General features: G+C 35.0%; 1 protein-coding gene across 1 annotated transcript; it reads right to left on the reverse strand.

Moving 5' to 3' along the window:
- Positions 1-18751: 18751 nt before the first annotated feature.
- LOC135122407 (ras guanine nucleotide exchange factor P-like) lies at positions 18752-19942 on the reverse strand. Its single transcript, XM_064046578.1, has 3 exons — positions 19880-19942; positions 19339-19787; positions 18752-18812 (listed from the first exon to the last, which is right to left on the reverse strand). The coding sequence occupies exons 1-3, from the start codon at positions 19940-19942 to the stop codon at positions 18752-18754; spliced, it is 573 nt and encodes a 190-aa protein (XP_063902648.1).

The following is a 19942-nucleotide window of genomic DNA, read 5'->3' on the forward strand; positions in this document are numbered from 1 at the left end:
TGATTGGCTTAAAAGTACAAAAAAAACACTTCAAAAGTGACGTTTCTGAAGAATTTTAACAGTTTTCTTGTATCTACGAACGCCAGAATGCATAAAATTGACCTAAACGTCTCCTTTTCCTATTCTGAGTCGATTCTGCATGCTTTAAGTGTGTTTGGTGGCTCAGAACCATCAAAAACGTTGAAATATAGTTCAAATTCAATAAAAATCGACAAAAATACAGTTTCTAGCTAAAATTTGATGGTTTCGTTGCACTTTCCGAGCCAGGGATCTGATTGGCTTAAAAGTACAAGAAAAACACTTCAAAAGTGACGTTTCTGAAGAATTTTAACAGTTTTCTTGTATCTACGAACGCCAGAATGCATAAAATTGACCTAAACGTCTCCTTTTCCTATTCTGAGTCGATTCTGCATGCTTTAAGTGTGTTTGGTGGCTCAGAACCATCAAAAAACGTTGAAATATAGTTCAAATTCAATAAAAATCGACAAAAATACAGTTTCTAGCTAAAATTTGATGGTTTCGTTGCACTTTCCGAGCCCGTAGGGTATCTGATTGGCTTAAAAGTACAAGAAAACACTTCAAAAGTGACGTTTCTGAAGAATTTTAACAGTTTTCTTGTATCTACGAACGCCAGAATGCATAAAATTGACCTAAACGTCTCCTTTTCCTATTCTGAGTCGATTCTGCATGCTTTAAGTGTGTTTGGTGGCTCAGAACCATCAAAAAACGTTGAAATATAGTTCAAATTCAATAAAAATCGACAAAAATACAGTTTCTAGCTAAAATTTGATGGTTTCGTTGCACTTTCCGAGCCCGTAGGGTATCTGATTGGCTTAAAAGTACAAGAAAACACTTCAAAAGTGACGTTTCTGAAGAATTTTAACAGTTTTCTTGTATCTACGAACGCCAGAATGCATAAAATTGACCTAAACGTCTCCTTTTCCTATTCTGAGTCGATTCTGCATGCTTTAAGTGTGTTTGGTGGCTCAGAACCATCAAAAAACGTTGAAATATAGTTCAAATTCAATAAAAATCGACAAAAATACAGTTTCTAGCTAAAATTTGATGGTTTCGTTGCACTTTCCGAGCCCGTAGGGTATCTGATTGGCTTAAAAGTACAAGAAAACACTTCAAAAGTGACGTTTCTGAAGAATTTTAACAGTTTTCTTGTATCTACGAACGCCAGAATGCATAAAATTGACCTAAACGTCTCCTTTTCCTATTCTGAGTCGATTCTGCATGCTTTAAGTGTGTTTGGTGGCTCAGAACCATCAAAAAACGTTGAAATATAGTTCAAATTCAATAAAAATCGACAAAAATACAGTTTCTAGCTAAAATTTGATGGTTTCGTTGCACTTTCCGAGCCCGTAGGGTATCTGATTGGCTTAAAAGTACAAGAAAACACTTCAAAAGTGACGTTTCTGAAGAATTTTAACAGTTTTCTTGTATCTACGAACGCCAGAATGCATAAAATTGACCTAAACGTCTCCTTTTCCTATTCTGAGTCGATTCTGCATGCTTTAAGTGTGTTTGGTGGCTCAGAACCATCAAAAAACGTTGAAATATAGTTCAAATTCAATAAAAATCGACAAAAATACAGTTTCTAGCTAAAATTTGATGGTTTCGTTGCACTTTCCGAGCCCGTAGGGTATCTGATTGGCTTAAAAGTACAAGAAAACACTTCAAAAGTGACGTTTCTGAAGAATTTTAACAGTTTTCTTGTATCTACGAACGCCAGAATGCATAAAATTGACCTAATCGTCTCCTTTTCCTATTCTGAGTCGATTCTGCATGCTTTAAGTGTGTTTGGTGGCTCAGAACCATCAAAAAACGTTGAAATATAGTTCAAATTCAATAAAAATCGACAAAAATACAGTTTCTAGCTAAAATTTGATGGTTTCGTTGCACTTTCCGAGCCCGTAGGGTTTCTGATTGGCTTAAAAGTACAAGAAAACACTTCAAAAGTGACGTTTCTGAAGAATTTTAACAGTTTTCTTGTATCTACGAACGCCAGAATGCATAAAATTGACCTAAACTTCTCCTTTTCCTATTCTGAGTCGATTCTGCATGCTTTAAGTGTGTTTGGTGGCTCAGAACTATCAAAAAACGTTGAAATATAGTTCAAATTCAATAAAAATCGACAAAAATACAGTTTCTAGCTAAAATTTGATGGTTTCGTTGCACTTTCCGAGCCCGTAGGGTATCTGATTGGCTTAAAAGTACAAGAAAACACTTCAAAAGTAACGTTTCTGAAGAATTTTAACAGTTTTCTTGTATCTACGAACGCCAGAATGCATAAAATTGACCTAAACGTCTCCTTTTCCTATTCTGAGTCGATTCTGCATGCTTTAAGTGTGTTTGGTGGCTCTGAACCATCAAAAAACGTTGAAATATAGTTCAAATTCAATAAAAATCGACAAAAATACAGTTTCTAGCTAAAATTTGATGGTTTCGTTGCACTTTCCGAGCCCGTAGGGTATCTGATTGGCTTAAAAGTACAAGAAAACACTTCAAAAGTGACGTTTCTGAAGAATTTTAACAGTTTTCTTGTATCTACGAACGCCAGAATGCATAAAATTTACCTAAACGTCTCCTTTTCCTATTCTGAGTCGATTCTGCATGCTTTAAGTGTGTTTGGTGGCTCAGAACCATCAAAAAACGTTGAAATATAGTTCAAATTCAATAAAAATCGACAAAAATACAGTTTCTAGCTAAAATTTGATGGTTTCGTTGCACTTTCCGAGCCCGTAGGGTATCTGATTGGCTTAAAAGTACAAGAAAACACTTCAAAAGTGACGTTTCTGCAGAATTTTAACAGTTTTCTTGTATCTACGAACGCCAGAATGCATAAAATTGACCTAAACGTCTCCTTTTCCTATTCTGAGTCGATTCTGCATGCTTTAAGTGTGTTTGGTGGCTCAGAACCATCAAAAAACGTTGAAATATAGTTCAAATTCAATAAAAATCGACAAAAATACAGTTTCTAGCTAAAATTTGATGGTTTCGTTGCACTTTCCGAGCCCGTAGGGTATCTGATTGGCTTAAAAGTACAAGAAAACACTTCAAAAGTGACGTTTCTGAAGAATTTTAACAGTTTTCTTGTATCTACGAACGCCAGAATGCATAAAATTGACCTAAACGTCTCCTTTTCCTATTCTGAGTCGATTCTGCATGCTTTAAGTGTGTTTGGTGGCTCAGAACCATCAAAAAACGTTGAAATATAGTTCAAATTCAATAAAAATCGACAAAAATACAGTTTCTAGCTAAAATTTGATGGTTTCGTTGCACTTTCCGAGCCCGTTGGGTATCTGATTGGCTTAAAAGTACAAGAAAACACTTCAAAAGTGACGTTTCTGAAGAATTTTAACAGTTTTCTTGTATCTACGAACGCCAGAATGCATAAAATTGACCTAAACGTCTCCTTTTCCTATTCTGAGTCGATTCTGCATGCTTTAAGTGTGTTTGGTGGCTCAGAACCATCAAAAAACGTTGAAATATAGTTCAAATTCAATAAAAATCGACAAAAATACAGTTTCTAGCTAAAATTTGATGGTTTCGTTGCACTTTCCGAGCCCGTAGGGTATCTGATTGGCTTAAAAGTACAAGAAAACACTTCAAAAGTGACGTTTCTGAAGAATTTTAACAGTTTTCTTGTATCTACGAACGCCAGAATGCATAAAATTGACCTAAACGTCTCCTTTTCCTATTCTGAGTCGATTCTGCATGCTTTAAGTGTGTTTGGTGGCTCAGAACCATCAAAAAACGTTGAAATATAGTTCAAATTCAATAAAAATCGACAAAAATACAGTTTCTAGCTAAAATTTGATGGTTTCGTTGCACTTTCCGAGCCCGCAGGGTATCTGATTGGCTTAAAAGTACAAGAAAACACTTCAAAAGTGACGTTTCTGAAGAATTTTAACAGTTTTCTTGTATCTACGAACGCCAGAATGCATAAAATTGACCTAAACGTCTCCTTTTCCTATTCTGAGTCGATTCTGCATGCTTTAAGTGTGTTTGGTGGCTCAGAACCATCAAAAAACGTTGAAATATAGTTCAAATTCAATAAAAATCGACAAAAATACAGTTTCTAGCTAAAATTTGATGGTTTCGTTGCACTTTCCGAGCCCGTAGGGTATCTGATTGGCTTAAAAGTACAAGAAAACACTTCAAAAGTGACGTTTCTGAAGAATTTTAACAGTTTTCTTGTATCTACGAACGCCAGAATGCATAAAATTGAACTAAACGTCTCCTTTTCCTATTCTGAGTCGATTCTGCATGCTTTAAGTGTGTTTGGTGGCTCAGAACCATCAAAAAACGTTGAAATATAGTTCAAATTCAATAAAAATCGACAAAAATACAGTTTCTAGCTAAAATTTGATGGTTTCGTTGCACTTTCCGAGCCCGTAGGGTATCTGATTGGCTTAAAAGTACAAGAAAACACTTCAAAAGTGACGTTTCTGAAGAATTTTAACAGTTTTCTTGTATCTACGAACGCCAGAATGCATAAAATTGACCTAAACGTCTCCTTTTCCTATTCTGAGTCGATTCTGCATGCTTTAAGTGTGTTTGGTGGCTCAGAACCATCAAAAAACGTTGAAATATAGTTCAAATTCAATAAAAATCGACAAAAATACAGTTTCTAGCTAAAATTTGATGGTTTCGTTGCACTTTCCGAGCCCGTAGGGTATCTGATTGGCTTAAAAGTACAAGAAAACACTTCAAAAGTGACGTTTCTGAAGAATTTTAACAGTTTTCTTGTATCTACGAACGCCAGAATGCATAAAATTGACCTAAACGTCTCCTTTTCCTATTCTGAGTCGATTCTGCATGCTTTAAGTGTGTTTGGTGGCTCAGAACCATCAAAAAACGTTGAAATATAGTTCAAATTCAATAAAAATCGACAAAAATACAGTTTCTAGCTAAAATTTGATGGTTTCGTTGCACTTTCCGAGCCCGTAGGGTATCTGATTGGCTTAAAAGTACAAGAAAACACTTCAAAAGTAACGTTTCTGAAGAATTTTAACAGTTTTCTTGTATCTACGAACGCCAGAATGCATAAAATTGACCTAAACGTCTCCTTTTCCTATTCTGAGTCGATTCTGCATGCCTTAAGTGTGTTTGGTGGCTCAGAACCATCAAAAAACGTTGAAATATAGTTCAAATTCAATAAAAATCGACAAAAATACAGTTTCTAGCTAAAATTTGATGGTTTCGTTGCACTTTCCGAGCCCGTAGGGTATGTGATTGGCTTAAAAGTACAAGAAAACACTTCAAAAGTGACGTTTCTGAAGAATTTTAACAGTTTTCTTGTATCTACGAACGCCAGAATGCATAAAATTGACCTAAACTTCTCCTTTTCCTATTCTGAGTCGATTCTGCATGCTTTAAGTGTGTTTGGTGGCTCAGAACTATCAAAAAACGTTGAAATATAGTTCAAATTCAATAAAAATCGACAAAAATACAGTTTCTAGCTAAAATTTGATGGTTTCGTTGCACTTTCCGAGCCCGTAGGGTATCTGATTGGCTTAAAAGTACAAGAAAACACTTCAAAAGTAACGTTTCTGAAGAATTTTAACAGTTTTCTTGTATCTACGAACGCCAGAATGCATAAAATTGACCTAAACGTCTCCTTTTCCTATTCTGAGTCGATTCTGCATGCTTTAAGTGTGTTTGGTGGCTCAGAACCATCAAAAAACGTTGAAATATAGTTCAAATTCAATAAAAATCGACAAAAATACAGTTTCTAGCTAAAATTTGATGGTTTCGTTGCACTTTCCGAGCCCGTCGGGTATCTGATTGGCTTAAAAGTACAAGAAAACACTTCAAAAGTGACGTTTCTGAAGAATTTTAACAGTTTTCTTGTATCTACGAACGCCAGAATGCATAAAATTGACCTAAACGTCTCCTTTTCCTATTCTGAGTCGATTCTGCATGCTTTAAGTGTGTTTGGTGGCTCAGAACCATCAAAAAACGTTGAAATATAGTTCAAATTCAATAAAAATCGACAAAAATACAGTTTCTAGCTAAAATTTGATGGTTTCGTTGCACTTTCCGAGCCCGTAGGGTATCTGATTGGCTTAAAAGTACAAGAAAACACTTCAAAAGTGACGTTTCTGAAGAATTTTAACAGTTTTCTTGTATCTACGAACGCCAGAATGCATAAAATTGACCTAAACGTCTCCTTTTCCTATTCTGAGTCGATTCTGCATGCTTTAAGTGTGTTTGGTGGCTCAGAACCATCAAAAAACGTTGAAACATAGTTCAAATTCAATAAAAATCCACAAAAATACAGTTTCTAGCTAAAATTTGATGGTTTCGTTGCACTTTCCGAGCCCGTCGGGTATCTGATTGGCTTAAAAGTACAAGAAAACACTTCAAAAGTGACGTTTCTGAAGAATTTTAACAGTTTTCTTGTATCTACGAACGCCAGAATGCATAAAATTGACCTAAACGTCTCCTTTTCCTATTCTGAGTCGATTCTGCATGCTTTAAGTGTGTTTGGTGGCTCAGAACCATCAAAAAACGTTGAAATATAGTTCAAATTCAATAAAAATCGACAAAAATACAGTTTCTAGCTAAAATTTTATGGTTTCGTTGCACTTTCCGAGCCCGTAGGTTATCTGATTGGCTTAAAAGTACAAGAAAACACTTCAAAAGTGACGTTTCTGAAGAATTTTAACAGTTTTCTTGTATCTACGAACGCCAGAATGCATAAAATTGACCTAAACGTCTCCTTTTCCTATTCTGAGTCGATTCTGCATGCTTTAAGTGTGTTTGGTGGCTCAGAACCATCAAAAAACGTTGAAATATAGTTCAAATTCAATAAAAATCGACAAAAATACAGTTTCTAGCTAAAATTTGATGGTTTCGTTGCACTTTAAGAGCCCGTAGGGTATCTGATTGGCTTAAAAGTACAAGAAAACACTTCAAAAGTGACGTTTCTGAAGAATTTTAACAGTTTTCTTGTATCTACGAACGCCAGAATGCATAAAATTGACCTAAACGTCTCCTTTTCCTATTCTGAGTCGATTCTGCATGCTTTAAGTGTGTTTGGTGGCTCAGAACCATCAAAAAAAGTTGAAATATAGTTCAAATTCAATAAAAATCGACAAAAATACAGTTTCTAGCTAAAATTTGATGGTTTCGTTGCACTTTCCGAGCCCGTAGGGTATCTGATTGGCTTAAAAGTACAAGAAAACACTTCAAAAGTGACGTTTCTGAAGAATTTTAACAGTTTTCTTGTATCTACGAACGCCAGAATGCATAACATTGACCTAAACGTCTCCTTTTCCTATTCTGAGTCGATTCTGCATGCTTTAAGTGTGTTTGGTGGCTCAGAACCATCAAAAAACGTTGAAATATAGTTCAAATTCAATAAAAATCGACAAAAATACAGTTTCTAGCTAAAATTTGATGGTTTCGTTGCACTTTCCGAGCCCGTTGGGTATCTGATTGGCTTAAAAGTACAAGAAAACACTTCAAAAGTGACGTTTCTGAAGAATTTTAACAGTTTTCTTGTATCTACGAACGCCAGAATGCATAAAATTGACCTAAACGTCTCCTTTTCCTATTCTGAGTCGATTCTGCATGCTTTAAGTGTGTTTGGTGGCTCAGAACCATCAAAAAACGTTGAAATATAGTTCAAATTCAATAAAAATCGACAAAAATACAGTTTCTAGCTAAAATTTGATGGTTTCGTTGCACTTTCCGAGCCCGTAGGGTATCTGATTGGCTTAAAAGTACAAGAAAACACTTCAAAAGTGACGTTTCTGAAGAATTTTAACAGTTTTCTTGTATCTACGAACGCCAGAATGCATAAAATTGACCTAAACGTCTCCTTTTCCAATTCTGAGTCGATTCTGCATGCTTTAAGTGTGTTTGGTGGCTCAGAACCATCAAAAAACGTTGAAATATAGTTCAAATTCAATAAAAATCGACAAAAATACAGTTTCTAGCTAAAATTTGATGGTTTCGTTGCACTTTCCGAGCCCGTAGGGTATCTGATTGGCTTAAAAGTACAAGAAAACACTTCAAAAGTGACGTTTCTGAAGAATTTTAACAGTTTTCTTGTATCTACGAACGCCAGAATGCATAAAATTGACCTAAACGTCTCCTTTTCCTATTCTGAGTCGATTCTGCATGCTTTAAGTGTGTTTGGTGGCTCAGAACCATCAAAAAACGTTGAAATATAGTTCAAATTCAATAAAAATCGACAAAAATACAGTTTCTAGCTAAAATTTGATGGTTTCGCTGCACTTTCCGAGCCCGTAGGGTATCTGATTGGCTTAAAAGTACAAGAAAACACTTCAAAAGTGACGTTTCTGAAGAATTTTAACAGTTTTCTTGTATCTACGAACGCCAGAATGCATAAAATTGACCTAAACGTCTCCTTTTCCTATTCTGAGTCGATTCTGCATGCTTTAAGTGTGTTTGGTGGCTCAGAACCATCAAAAAACGTTGAAATATAGTTCAAATTCAATAAAAATCGACAAAAATACAGTTTCTAGCTAAAATTTGATGGTTTCGTTGCACTTTCCGAGCCCATAGGGTATCTGATTGGCTTAAAAGTACAAGAAAACACTTCAAAAGTGACGTTTCTGAAGAATTTTAACAGTTTTCTTGTATCTACGAACGCCAGAATGCATAAAATTGACCTAAACGTCTCCTTTTCCTATTCTGAGTCGATTCTGCATGCTTTAAGTGTGTTTGGTGGCTCAGAACCATAAAAAAACGTTGAAATATAGTTCAAATTCTATAAAAATCGACAAAAATACAGTTTCTAGCTAAAATTTGATGGTTTCGTTGCACTTTCCGAGCCCGTAGGGTATCTGATTGGCTTAAAAGTACAAGAAAACACTTCAAAATGACGTTTCTGAAGAATTTTAACAGTTTTCTTGTATCTACGAACGCCAGAATGCATAAAATTGACCTAAACGTCTCCTTTTCCTATTCTGAGTCGATTCTGCATGCTTTAAGTGTGTTTGGTGGCTCAGAACCATCAAAAAACGTTGAAATATATTTCAAATTCAATAAAAATCAACAAAAATACAGTTTCTAGCTAAAATTTGATGGTTTCGTTGCACTTTCCGAGCCCGTTGGGTATCTGATTGGCTTAAAAGTACAAGAAAACACTTCAAAAGTGACGTTTCTGAAGAATTTTAACAGTTTTCTTGTATCTACGAACGCCAGAATGCATAAAATTGACCTAAACGTCTCCTTTTCCTATTCTGAGTCGATTCTGCATGCTTTAAGTATGTTTGGTGGCTCAGAACCATCAAAAAACGTTGAAATATAGTTCAAATTCAATAAAAATCGACAAAAATACAGTTTCTAGCTAAAATTTGATGGTTTCGTTGCACTTTCCGAGCCCGTAGGGTATCTGATTGGCTTAAAAGTACAAGAAAACACTTCAAAAGTGACGTTTCTGAAGAATTTTAACAGTTTTCTTGTGTCTACGAACGCCAGAATGCATAAAATTGACCTAAACGTCTCCTTTTCCTATTCTGAGTCGATTCTGCATGCTTTAAGTGTGTTTGGTGGCTCAGAACCATCAAAAAACGTTGAAATATAGTTCAAATTCAATAAAAATCGACAAAAATACAGTTTCTAGCTAAAATTTGATGGTTTCGTTGCACTTTCCGAGCCCGTAGGGTATCTGATTGGCTTAAAAGTACAAGAAAACACTTCAAAAGTGACGTTTCTGAAGAATTTTAACAGTTTTCTTGTATCTACGAACGCCAGAATGCATAAAATTGACCTAAACGTCTCCTTTTCCTATTCTGAGTCGATTCTGCATGCTTTAAGTGTGTTTGGTGGCTCAGAACCATCAAAAAACGTTGACATATAGTTCAAATTCAATAAAAATCGACAAAAGTACAGTTTCTAGCTAAAATTTGATGGTTTCGTTGCACTTTCCGAGCCCGTAGGGTATCTGATTGGCTTAAAAGTACAAGAAAACACTTCAAAAGTGACGTTTCTGAAGAATTTTAACAGTTTACTTGTATCTACGAACGCCAGAATGCATAAAATTGACCTAAACGTCTCCTTTTCCTATTCTGAGTCGATTCTGCATGCTTTAAGTGTGTTTGGTGGCTCAGAACCATCAAAAAACGTTGAAATATAGTTCAAATTAAATAAAAATCGACAAAAGTACAGTTTCTAGCTAAAATTTGATGGTTTCGTTGCACTTTCCGAGCCCGTAGGATATCTGATTGGCTTAAAAGTACAAGAAAACACTTCAAAAGTGACGTTTCTGAAGAATTTTAACAGTTTTCTTGTATCTACGAACGCCAGAATGCATAAAATTGACCTAAACGTCTCCTTTTCCTATTCTGAGTCGATTCTGCATGCTTTAAGTGTGTTTGGTGGCTCAGAACCATCAAAAAACGTTGAAATATAGTTCAAATTCAATAAAAATCGACAAAAATACAGTTTCTAGGTAAAATTTGATGGTTTCGTTGCACTTTCCGAGCCCGTAGGGTATCTGATTGGCTTAAAAGTACAAGAAAACACTTCAAAAGTGACGTTTCTGAAGAATTTTAACAGTTTTCTTGTATCTACGAACGCCAGAATGCATAAAATTGACCTAAACGTCTCCTTTTCCTATTCTGAGTCGATTCTGCATGCTTTAAGTGTGTTTGGTGGCTCAGAACCATCAAAAAACGTTGAAATATAGTTCAAATTCAATAAAAATCGACAAAAATACAGTTTCTAGCTAAAATTTGATGGTTTCGTTGCACTTTCCGAGCCCGTAGGGTATCTGATTGGCTTAAAAGTACAAGAAAACACTTCAAAAGTGACGTTTCTGAAGAATTTTAACAGTTTTCTTGTATCTACGAACGCCAGAATGCATAAAATTGACCTAAACGTCTCCTTTTCCTATTCTGAGTCGATTCTGCATGCTTTAAGTGTGTTTGGTGGCTCAGGACCATCAAAAAACGTTGAAATATAGTTCAAATTCAATAAAAATCGACAAAAATACAGTTTCTAGCTAAAATTTGATGGTTTCGTTGCACTTTCCGAGCCCGTAGGATATCTGATTGGCTTAAAAGTACAAGAAAACACTTCAAAAGTGACGTTTCTGAAGAATTTTAACAGTTTTCTTGTATCTACGAACGCCAGAATGCATAAAATTGACCTAAACGTCTCCTTTTCCTATTCTGAGTCGATTCTGCATGCTTTAAGTGTGTTTGGTGGCTCAGAACCATCAAAAAACGTTGAAATATAGTTCAAATTCAATAAAAATCGACAAAAATACAGTTTCTAGCTAAAATTTGATGGTTTCGTTGCACTTTCCGAGCCCGTAGGGTATCTGATTGGCTTAAAAGTACAAGAAAACACTTAAAAAGTGACGTTTCTGAAGAATTTTAACAGTTTTCTTGTGTCTACGAACGCCAGAATGCATAAAATTGACCTAAACGTCTCCTTTTCCTATTCTGAGTCGATTCTGCATGCTTTAAGTGTGTTTGGTGGCTCAGAACCATCAAAAAACGTTGAAATATAGTTCAAATTCAATAAAAATCGACAAAAATACAGTTTCTAGCTAAAATTTGATGGTTTCGTTGCACTTTCCGAGCCCGTTGGGTATCTGATTGGCTTAAAAGTACAAGAAAACACTTCAAAAGTGACGTTTCTGAAGAATTTTAACAGTTTTCTTGTATCTACGAACGCCAGAATGCATAAAATTGACCTAAACGTCTCCTTTTCCTATTCTGAGTCGATTCTGCATGCTTTAAGTGTGTTTGGTGGCTCAGAACCATCAAAAAACGTTGAAATATAGTTCAAATTCAATAAAAATCAACAAAAATACAGTTTCTAGCTAAAATTTGATGGTTTCGTTGCACTTTCCGAGCCCGTAGTGTATCTGATTGGCTTAAAAGTACAAGAAAACACTTCAAAAGTGACGTTTCTGAAGAATTTTAACAGTTTTCTTGTATCTACGAACGCCAGAATGCATAAAATTGACCTAAACGTCTCCTTTTCCTATTCTGAGTCGATTCTACATGCTTTAAGTGTGTTTGCTGGCTCAGAACCATCAAAAAACGTTGAAATATAGTTCAAATTCAATAAAAATCGACAAAAATACAGTTTCTAGCTAAAATTTGATGGTTTCGTTGCACTTTCCGAGCCCGTAGGGTATCTGATTGGCTTAAAAGTACAAGAAAACACTTCAAAAGTGACGTTTCTGAAGAATTTTAACAGTTTTCTTGTATCTACGAACGCCAGTATGCATACAATTGACCTAAACGTCTCCTTTTCCAATTCTGAGTCGATTCTGCATGCTTTAAGTGTGTTTGGTGGCTCAGAACCATCAAAAAACGTTGAAATATAGTTCAAATTCAATAAAAATCGACAAAAATACAGTTTCTAGCTAAAATTTGATGGTTTCGTTGCACTTTCCGAGCCCGTAGGGTATCTGATTGGCTTAAAAGTACAAGAAAACACTTCAAAAGTGACGTTTCTGAAGAGTTTTAACAGTTTTCTTGTATCTACGAACGCCAGAATGCATAAAATTGACCTAAACGTCTCCTTTTCCTATTCTGAGTCGATTCTGCATGCTTTAAGTGTGTTTGGTGGCTCAGAACCATCAAAAAACGTTGAAATATAGTTCAAATTCAATAAAAATCGACAAAAATACAGTTTCTAGCTAAAATTTGATGGTTTCGTTGCACTTTCCGAGCCCGTAGGGTATCTGATTGGGTTAAAAGTACAAGAAAACACTTCAAAAGTGACGTTTCTGAAGAATTTTAACAGTTTTCTTGTATCTACGAACGCCAGAATGCATAAAATTGACCTAAACGTCTCCTTTTCCTATTCTGAGTCGATTCTGCATGCTTTAAGTGTGTTTGGTGGCTCAGAACCATCAAAAAACGTTGAAATATAGTTCAAATTCAATAAAAATCGACAAAAATACAGTTTCTAGCTAAAATTTGATGGTTTCGTTGCACTTTCCGAGCCCGTAGGGTATCTGATTGGCTTAAAAGTACAAGAAAACACTTCAAAAGTGACGTTTCTGAAGAATTTTAACAGTTTTCTTGTATCTACGAACGCCAGAATGCATAAAATTGACCTAAACGTCTCCTTTTCCTATTCTGAGTCGATTCTGCATGCTTTAAGTGTGTTTGGTGGCTCAGAACCATCAAAAAACGTTGAAATATAGTTCAAATTCAATAAAAATCGACAAAAATACAGTTTCTAGCTAAAATTTGATGGTTTCGTTGCACTTTCCGAGCCCGTTGGGTATCTGATTGGCTTAAAAGTACAAGAAAACACTTCAAAAGTGACGTTTCTGAAGAATTTTAACAGTTTTCTTGTATCTACGAACGCCAGAATGCATAAAATTGACCTAAACGTCTCCTCTTCCTATTCTGAGTCGATTCTGCATGCTTTAAGTGTGTTTGGTGGCTCAGAACCATCAAAAAACGTTGAAATATAGTTCAAATTCAATAAAAATCGACAAAAATACAGTTTCTAGCTAAAATTTGATGGTTTCGTTGCACTTTCCGAGCCCGTAGGGTATCTGATTGGCTTAAAAGTACAAGAAAACACTTCAAAAGTGACGTTTCTGAAGAATTTTAACAGTTTTCTTGTATCTACGAACGCCAGAATGCATAAAATTGACCTAAACGTCTCCTTTTCCTATTCTGAGTCGATTCTGCATGCTTTAAGTGTGTTTGGTGGCTCAGAACCATCAAAAAACGTTGAAATATAGTTCAAATTCAATAAAAATCGACAAAAATACAGTTTCTAGCTAAAATTTGATGGTTTCGTTGCACTTTCCGAGTCCGTAGGGTATCTGATTGGCTTAAAAGTACAAGAAAACACTTCAAAAGTGACGTTTCTGAAGAATTTTAACAGTTTTCTTGTATCTACGAACGCCAGAATGCATAAAATTGACCTAAACGTCTCCTTTTCCTATTCTGAGTCGATTCTGCATGCTTTAAGTGTGTTTGGTGGCTCAGAACCATCAAAAAACGTTGAAATATAGTTCAAATTCAATAAAAATCGACAAAAATACAGTTTCTAGCTAAAATTTGATGGTTTCGTTGCACTTTCCGAGCCCGTAGGGTATCTGATTGGCTTAAAAGTACAAGAAAACACTTCAAAAGTGACGTTTCTGAAGAATTTTAACAGTTTTCTTGTATCTACGAACGCCAGAATGCATAAAATTGACCTAAACGTCTCCTTTTCCTATTCTGAGTCGATTCTGCATGCTTTAAGTGTGTTTGGTGGCTCAGAACCATCAAAAAACGTTGAAATATAGTTCAAATTCAATAAAAATCGACAAAAATACAGTTTCTAGCTAAAATTTGATGGTTTCGTTGCACTTTCCGAGCCCGTTGGGTATCTGATTGGCTTAAAAGTACAAGAAAACACTTCAAAAGTGACGTTTCTGAAGAATTTTAACAGTTTTCTTGTATCTACGAACGCCAGAATGCATAAAATTGACCTAAACGTCTCCTCTTCCTATTCTGAGTCGATTCTGAGTAGTTATATAGTGGGGGTTCTAGACCAGGTCAAATGAGGTCAAACTGGTCCAGCTCCCCCATTACTTTTCATCGAGCGGTCATTGACCTTTCATTTGTTGTCGAGCTTGTCGGTGCACGTGACTGACCTTGCCAGCTGGTCCAGCTCCCCCATTACTTTTCATCGGGCGATCATTGACCTAGTCGTTGCTCGACCTTGGTCGTTTATTGCCCTCGTTCATCTCGAGATCTATCCCCTCTTTTCGTTTAGGTCGGGGAGGGATCTCGGACGCAATCTCGCATCCCCACTTCCGTTTTATACTTGTATAAAAGTCGATGGATTCGTGTGTAAGAATTAATTAGTTTTTTGAATTCAATTATTTAACACTTAGAAATGTCATCTTTCATTTCTACCTTGAATAAAGAGTCTCACTTGCAAGCTTTTGTGAGTGCGAAAACTTTAGAAGAAAATAAAAAATTTTTAACAAAAAATTTTAGTAAACTGTCTACAAAGTACGGTGACAAGATATTTGTGCAACTTGAAGAGTCTAGAACGATACTTCCACAGAGATTTACCGAAAAATTCACCGACTCAGTGATCAGCGATCTGAACCAGAAGATCGTGAACGGCTTGAAATTGTACTTGGTAAATAGAGGTCCGATCGGTCGAACCATCAATATCGAATTTATCGAAGAATGAAGAAGGCATTGGTTCATGTGGAAAACAAATCAAGTGCAGTTAGACTGCTTCGTCGTAGATTAGAATTACATTTAAAACGAATTAGTTATTTAAAAGAAGCAATTAAAATGTATGAAATAAGAACTAAATTGAATAATCTTAAGCTGTAATAGAAATTATAATAAATATTATTTAATTCGTTCGGTGTATTATTTTCCCCAGTCTCATGTAAAAAATATTTGATTGCAAACTGTCATGAATAACAGACGTGTTTGTTTCGACAAAGTTCCGGTTATTTTCTTAATAAATGATAAAGAAAGCCGAATTAATACTTGGTTATACGATGTTAAAAGATTTCAAATGAATGTGGAACGTTTCGAATTGCAAATAAAGCCCTTAATCGAAAAAATGATGGAGAAGAAGCGAAAATTTAGAGAAACAATCGAAAAATTGGATTCAGAATTGAAAATTATTCAGCAAAGAAAATCAGTTAAATAACTGTGCACATTGCGGTTAAACCACTGCGTCGTAAATTAGATTTAAATTTAAAACTTATTAGTTTCTTAAAATGTATAAAATACGAACTAGTTTGTATAATCTTAAGCTGTAATTGAAATTATAATAAATATTGTTTATTTCGTTTGGTGTATTATTTTCCCCAGTCTCATCTAAAATTATTTAATTGGGAATAACAGCAACGAATAAAAGCCGTGTTTGCTCCGACAAAACTCCTGTTATTTTCTTAATAAATAAATGTTCATCAGCAACTTTCTGCCGATTTAAGCTTATTTGTCAGTGATTATTAGAATAAAATCTCAAATGTCAGAAGGCGAGTGTGTTGTTAAAAATTAAAAAAATTGTTACTTACGACATTGAAAACAGGCAATAAAATCATCCGTTCTCCCTCGAAAACATTCAAATACACGCACACTTCACAGAAGCCACCATTTAGTTCAACAAAACCACCTTTTTCCCAAATCTTTTCACGGTAAAATTCATAAACCGAAACACGCCGCCCGTCATTATTACAACACAGAATGAAATAACGCGATGCTGTTTCAGCAAATTCTTACGGAACTGGACGCTCTTATCTTCAATAGACAGGGACGTATTCGGAAATATTAAAAAAAAAGAATTATCGCTTGAGGGTGCCAAAGGGCAGAAAGTTTGTTAAAAAAATAAAAATGCATCCCTATAAACTAATGACACATTTGTGTAAAAATAAATGTGGGTTGGAGGTGCAATAATTGTTTAAATATAAAAAAAAAATGTTTTACTCGAAGACGGTAAGAGATACGAGGTTCGTGCAAAGAACAAAAAAGTTCCTAAAATACGAAACACATGCACCTGTGTCGACGGTTTTTAGTTTGAGTTTAGCATTTCGGAGAAAAGGGCAAAAGTTTGTGGTGACCAAACGGAATTAGTTAAAAATTTGTTTTTTGTGTCAAAATATTTTTGGATGAATAATCAATAGGTCCATGTAATTAAATATGTGAAAATTTGAGTTTGGGGCGCAACAATTTTTGTCAAAAAAGGTTGTCAAAATTCGAAAAAAAGTTTTCCTTGAGCAGTAGGAAAGTAAATTAGAAGTTTTGGTGAAAAAAAAAATTTAAAAAATTCAAAGAATCCAAAGAAAAATTAAAACAAAAAAAATCTCAAAAAAAAAATCCAAATTTTGAAAAGTTTGTTTTTCCACAAAATCAAATGCATATTCATGAAGTACTATCTAATCGTGTGTAAAAATGATTATGACTCATAGGTGTATCTACCGTTTAAATAGAAAAAATTTTTGTTACTCGAAAATGGTAAGAGATAGGAGGTTCGTGTATAGAGCAAAAAAGATTGACAAAAACAAATAATATCGACAGCCGTCGACGGTTTTTCGCTAACTTTTGACATGACTGTGAAAAGGGCAAAAGTTTGTGGCGCCCAAACGGTAAAACTTAAAAAATATATTTTTGTACCAAAATATTTCTGAGTGAACAGTCTATAGGTCCACTTAGCAAAATAAATATTTTTTGCTACCGTTTAGTAGTAATAACGAAAAAACGTCATAGTTCGTAAGCGGTAAGAGGTAGCATGTCGGCTCAGGGGAACGGGGAAATGCTAAAAAAATTAAGGCATATGTTGAACAAAAAAAATTTTGAAAAAAGTTGAAAATAAGGGAGAAAAGGGCAAAAGTTTCTAGTGTCCAAATGGTAAGAAATAGAATATCGGTTGCATACAGCAAAACCTTCTTCTGGAACGAACGCATAAGTTTGTTCAAAAAAATCGATTCTGTCCACGTCAACCTTGATACAGGAGCCATTTTTAGTTTTTTCGAGGTCGCTACGTAAAACTTTTTTCAGGTCGAAAAAAAGACCATCGAAAAAGGATTCGAATAAGCCCAACATGCAACACTTAAAAAAAAAAAAAAAAAAAAAGCGAAATAGGTTATTCTTTATATTTATTGTTATATGACTACTACCATCACAACTAAATATACTAAGACAGTAAAAAAAAAAATTCCAGTTAACCGAAAACCGCTTTTTGTTGAATTTTATATGAAAACAACAAAAGATCATTAAAAAAAAAAAAAACGAAAACCTATAAACAGCCATCAAAAATCAATAAAAAAAAGAAAAACATCAAAAACAAATAAAAAACCAAAAAACTATCAAAAACCAACAAAAAACCATCAAAAAGCACTATTAAAAAAAAGATATATATATATATATATATTGATACTTCTACTACTTCTAAATTTGTATATGTTAGCCTATGCTGTGGTGGTGGATCATGATGAGTCATATCGTGCTGCTGGACAAATAATTTAAAACGTATTAAATAACTTGTTGTTGTATTAAATCGTAGTTGCTAAATCTTTCTGAATTAGTGAAACTCTTGCATTTTCGATAAGAGAAAAACAACTGAATCGTCAACTTGAAATAAAAATTAGAGAGGGAAAAAGAGTAAAAGAAGGGATTAATTTCGTATATAAATTCAAGACTATATGAAAGATGTGATTATAACTGATTAACTAGTATCAAGAGAATTAACCAATAGATATCTAGGGACATGGGTAAGGTTATATTTTTATTACAGTATGTAAATTTCATATATTTTTTTTTGTTTTGTTTAGAGGATTTTATAGTTTGCCCATACGATAGGAGCCATCGAATGCTAGAGGGGAGACTCCAGAGGCATATATTTAGGTGTCATAGGGAGGCTTGGGAAAGGGAGCGACAGCTCCGCGAAGCTGCACTTCCCAAAGCATCACCACCGATACCATCTCAACCATCAAAATGGTTCAATTCTGAACCCCCAAAAGTAACATCACTCGAAAATTGGGACGACGACGCCAGTGGGACGTACGTTCCATCGTTGAAGGATGACTTGATGCTCGACAAGACATCAATAAATTTTTATAACGCTGTGTTCGGCAAAAATAAACAAAAATAATTTTTTGTTTTTGTCTGTCTCTACTCGTTAATTTGTACCACCCTACCAGAACTTACCATCTCTACAAGCTACCTCTCTAAATACTAACAGCGATACCATTCCCAAGGAGAACATGGACTTTTGTTTAAGAAATGCTCGTGTATGGTTTGTCACAATATTCCTGATATTATCGATACATCGATCCCACTACAGTATAAACAAGAATTTGTCTTAAGAAACAAAAGCCGCTGCAAGTCACCTAATTACACCATTATTGACGATTATAGTGGTTCCAAAAATTTTAGCGAAAATGCTACAGGATATTGTTTGGCAAAACCATTGATTTGGATATATACTGCCCAACATGCAACACTTAAAAAAAAAAAAAACAAGCGAAATAAAATACTTATATTATTTATTGATATATAAATATTACTATTACAATACAAGCACCACTATCACTACTAATTCTACTACTAAAACATTTCAACACTTTTAACGCTACTAACACTACTACTGACACTATGAGATTATATACATTTTATTTTTACATATAGTTTCTTTAATTTGTCGGATTTTTGAATACTTTTTTTCATTTCGTTTTCTGCACCCCGCAATTCACTTTGTTCTTCCACTAACTGTCTTTGGAGAGTTGCAATTTGATTTGCTAATTTTTTAATGTTTTTTTTGCACTTTTTTTGTTTTTGCACTAGTTCCCTTTGTCGCGTATTATGTCTGTCCTGCGCTGCCCTACACTTCCACTTAAAATTATACAATAATGTAGATGCATTGTCTTCGTCTTCGAATTCATCACCCGAATCATCAGGTGCAGCAGGATGAGGTGTATCAGGGGCAGGTGTTGGTTGAGACGTCGGTGGTGATGGTGATTTGCGGACCGGTTGTTGCTGCTCCTCCTGCTGCTGTTGCTGCTGCTCCTGCTCCTGCTCCTGCTGCTCTTGCTGCTCTCTCTGCCTCTGTTCGTCTTCCTCCGTAACTCCGTAAACATTACGAAGGAAAGACAAGCTTTTTCCGTGCGCCTCTAACCCCTCAAACAGTGAGGGCGTCATAGAGACGCACGGCTCCTCCAGCCCTGATATATCTAGCTGGGAAGGTGTCTGGGAGTCTTCCACAGCGGAAGTGGAGGCGTCCTCACTTTTTGTTTTTAGTTTTTCAATTTCTTCCTCAGGTAGATCTGCAAGTCTACGCAGTTTGGGCAAAGGCGGCTGAAAATAAAATAAATACTTATAAACATTTCTACATTTTATGAATATAAAAACATTTTTTTTTTTAAATTAATCAAAAATAAAAAACCTACCTGTATCACTACATCCTGGAGGATGTTAATTTTTGGTTTCTTGAGACTCAAGGAATACTTCAT

Source organism: Zophobas morio, unplaced genomic scaffold, assembly GCF_036711695.1.
Source record: "Zophobas morio isolate AGI-343-1 ecotype UQ-CSIRO unplaced genomic scaffold, CSIRO_AGI_Zmor_V1 ptg001226l, whole genome shotgun sequence".
Lineage (NCBI taxonomy): Eukaryota > Metazoa > Arthropoda > Insecta > Coleoptera > Tenebrionidae > Zophobas > Zophobas morio.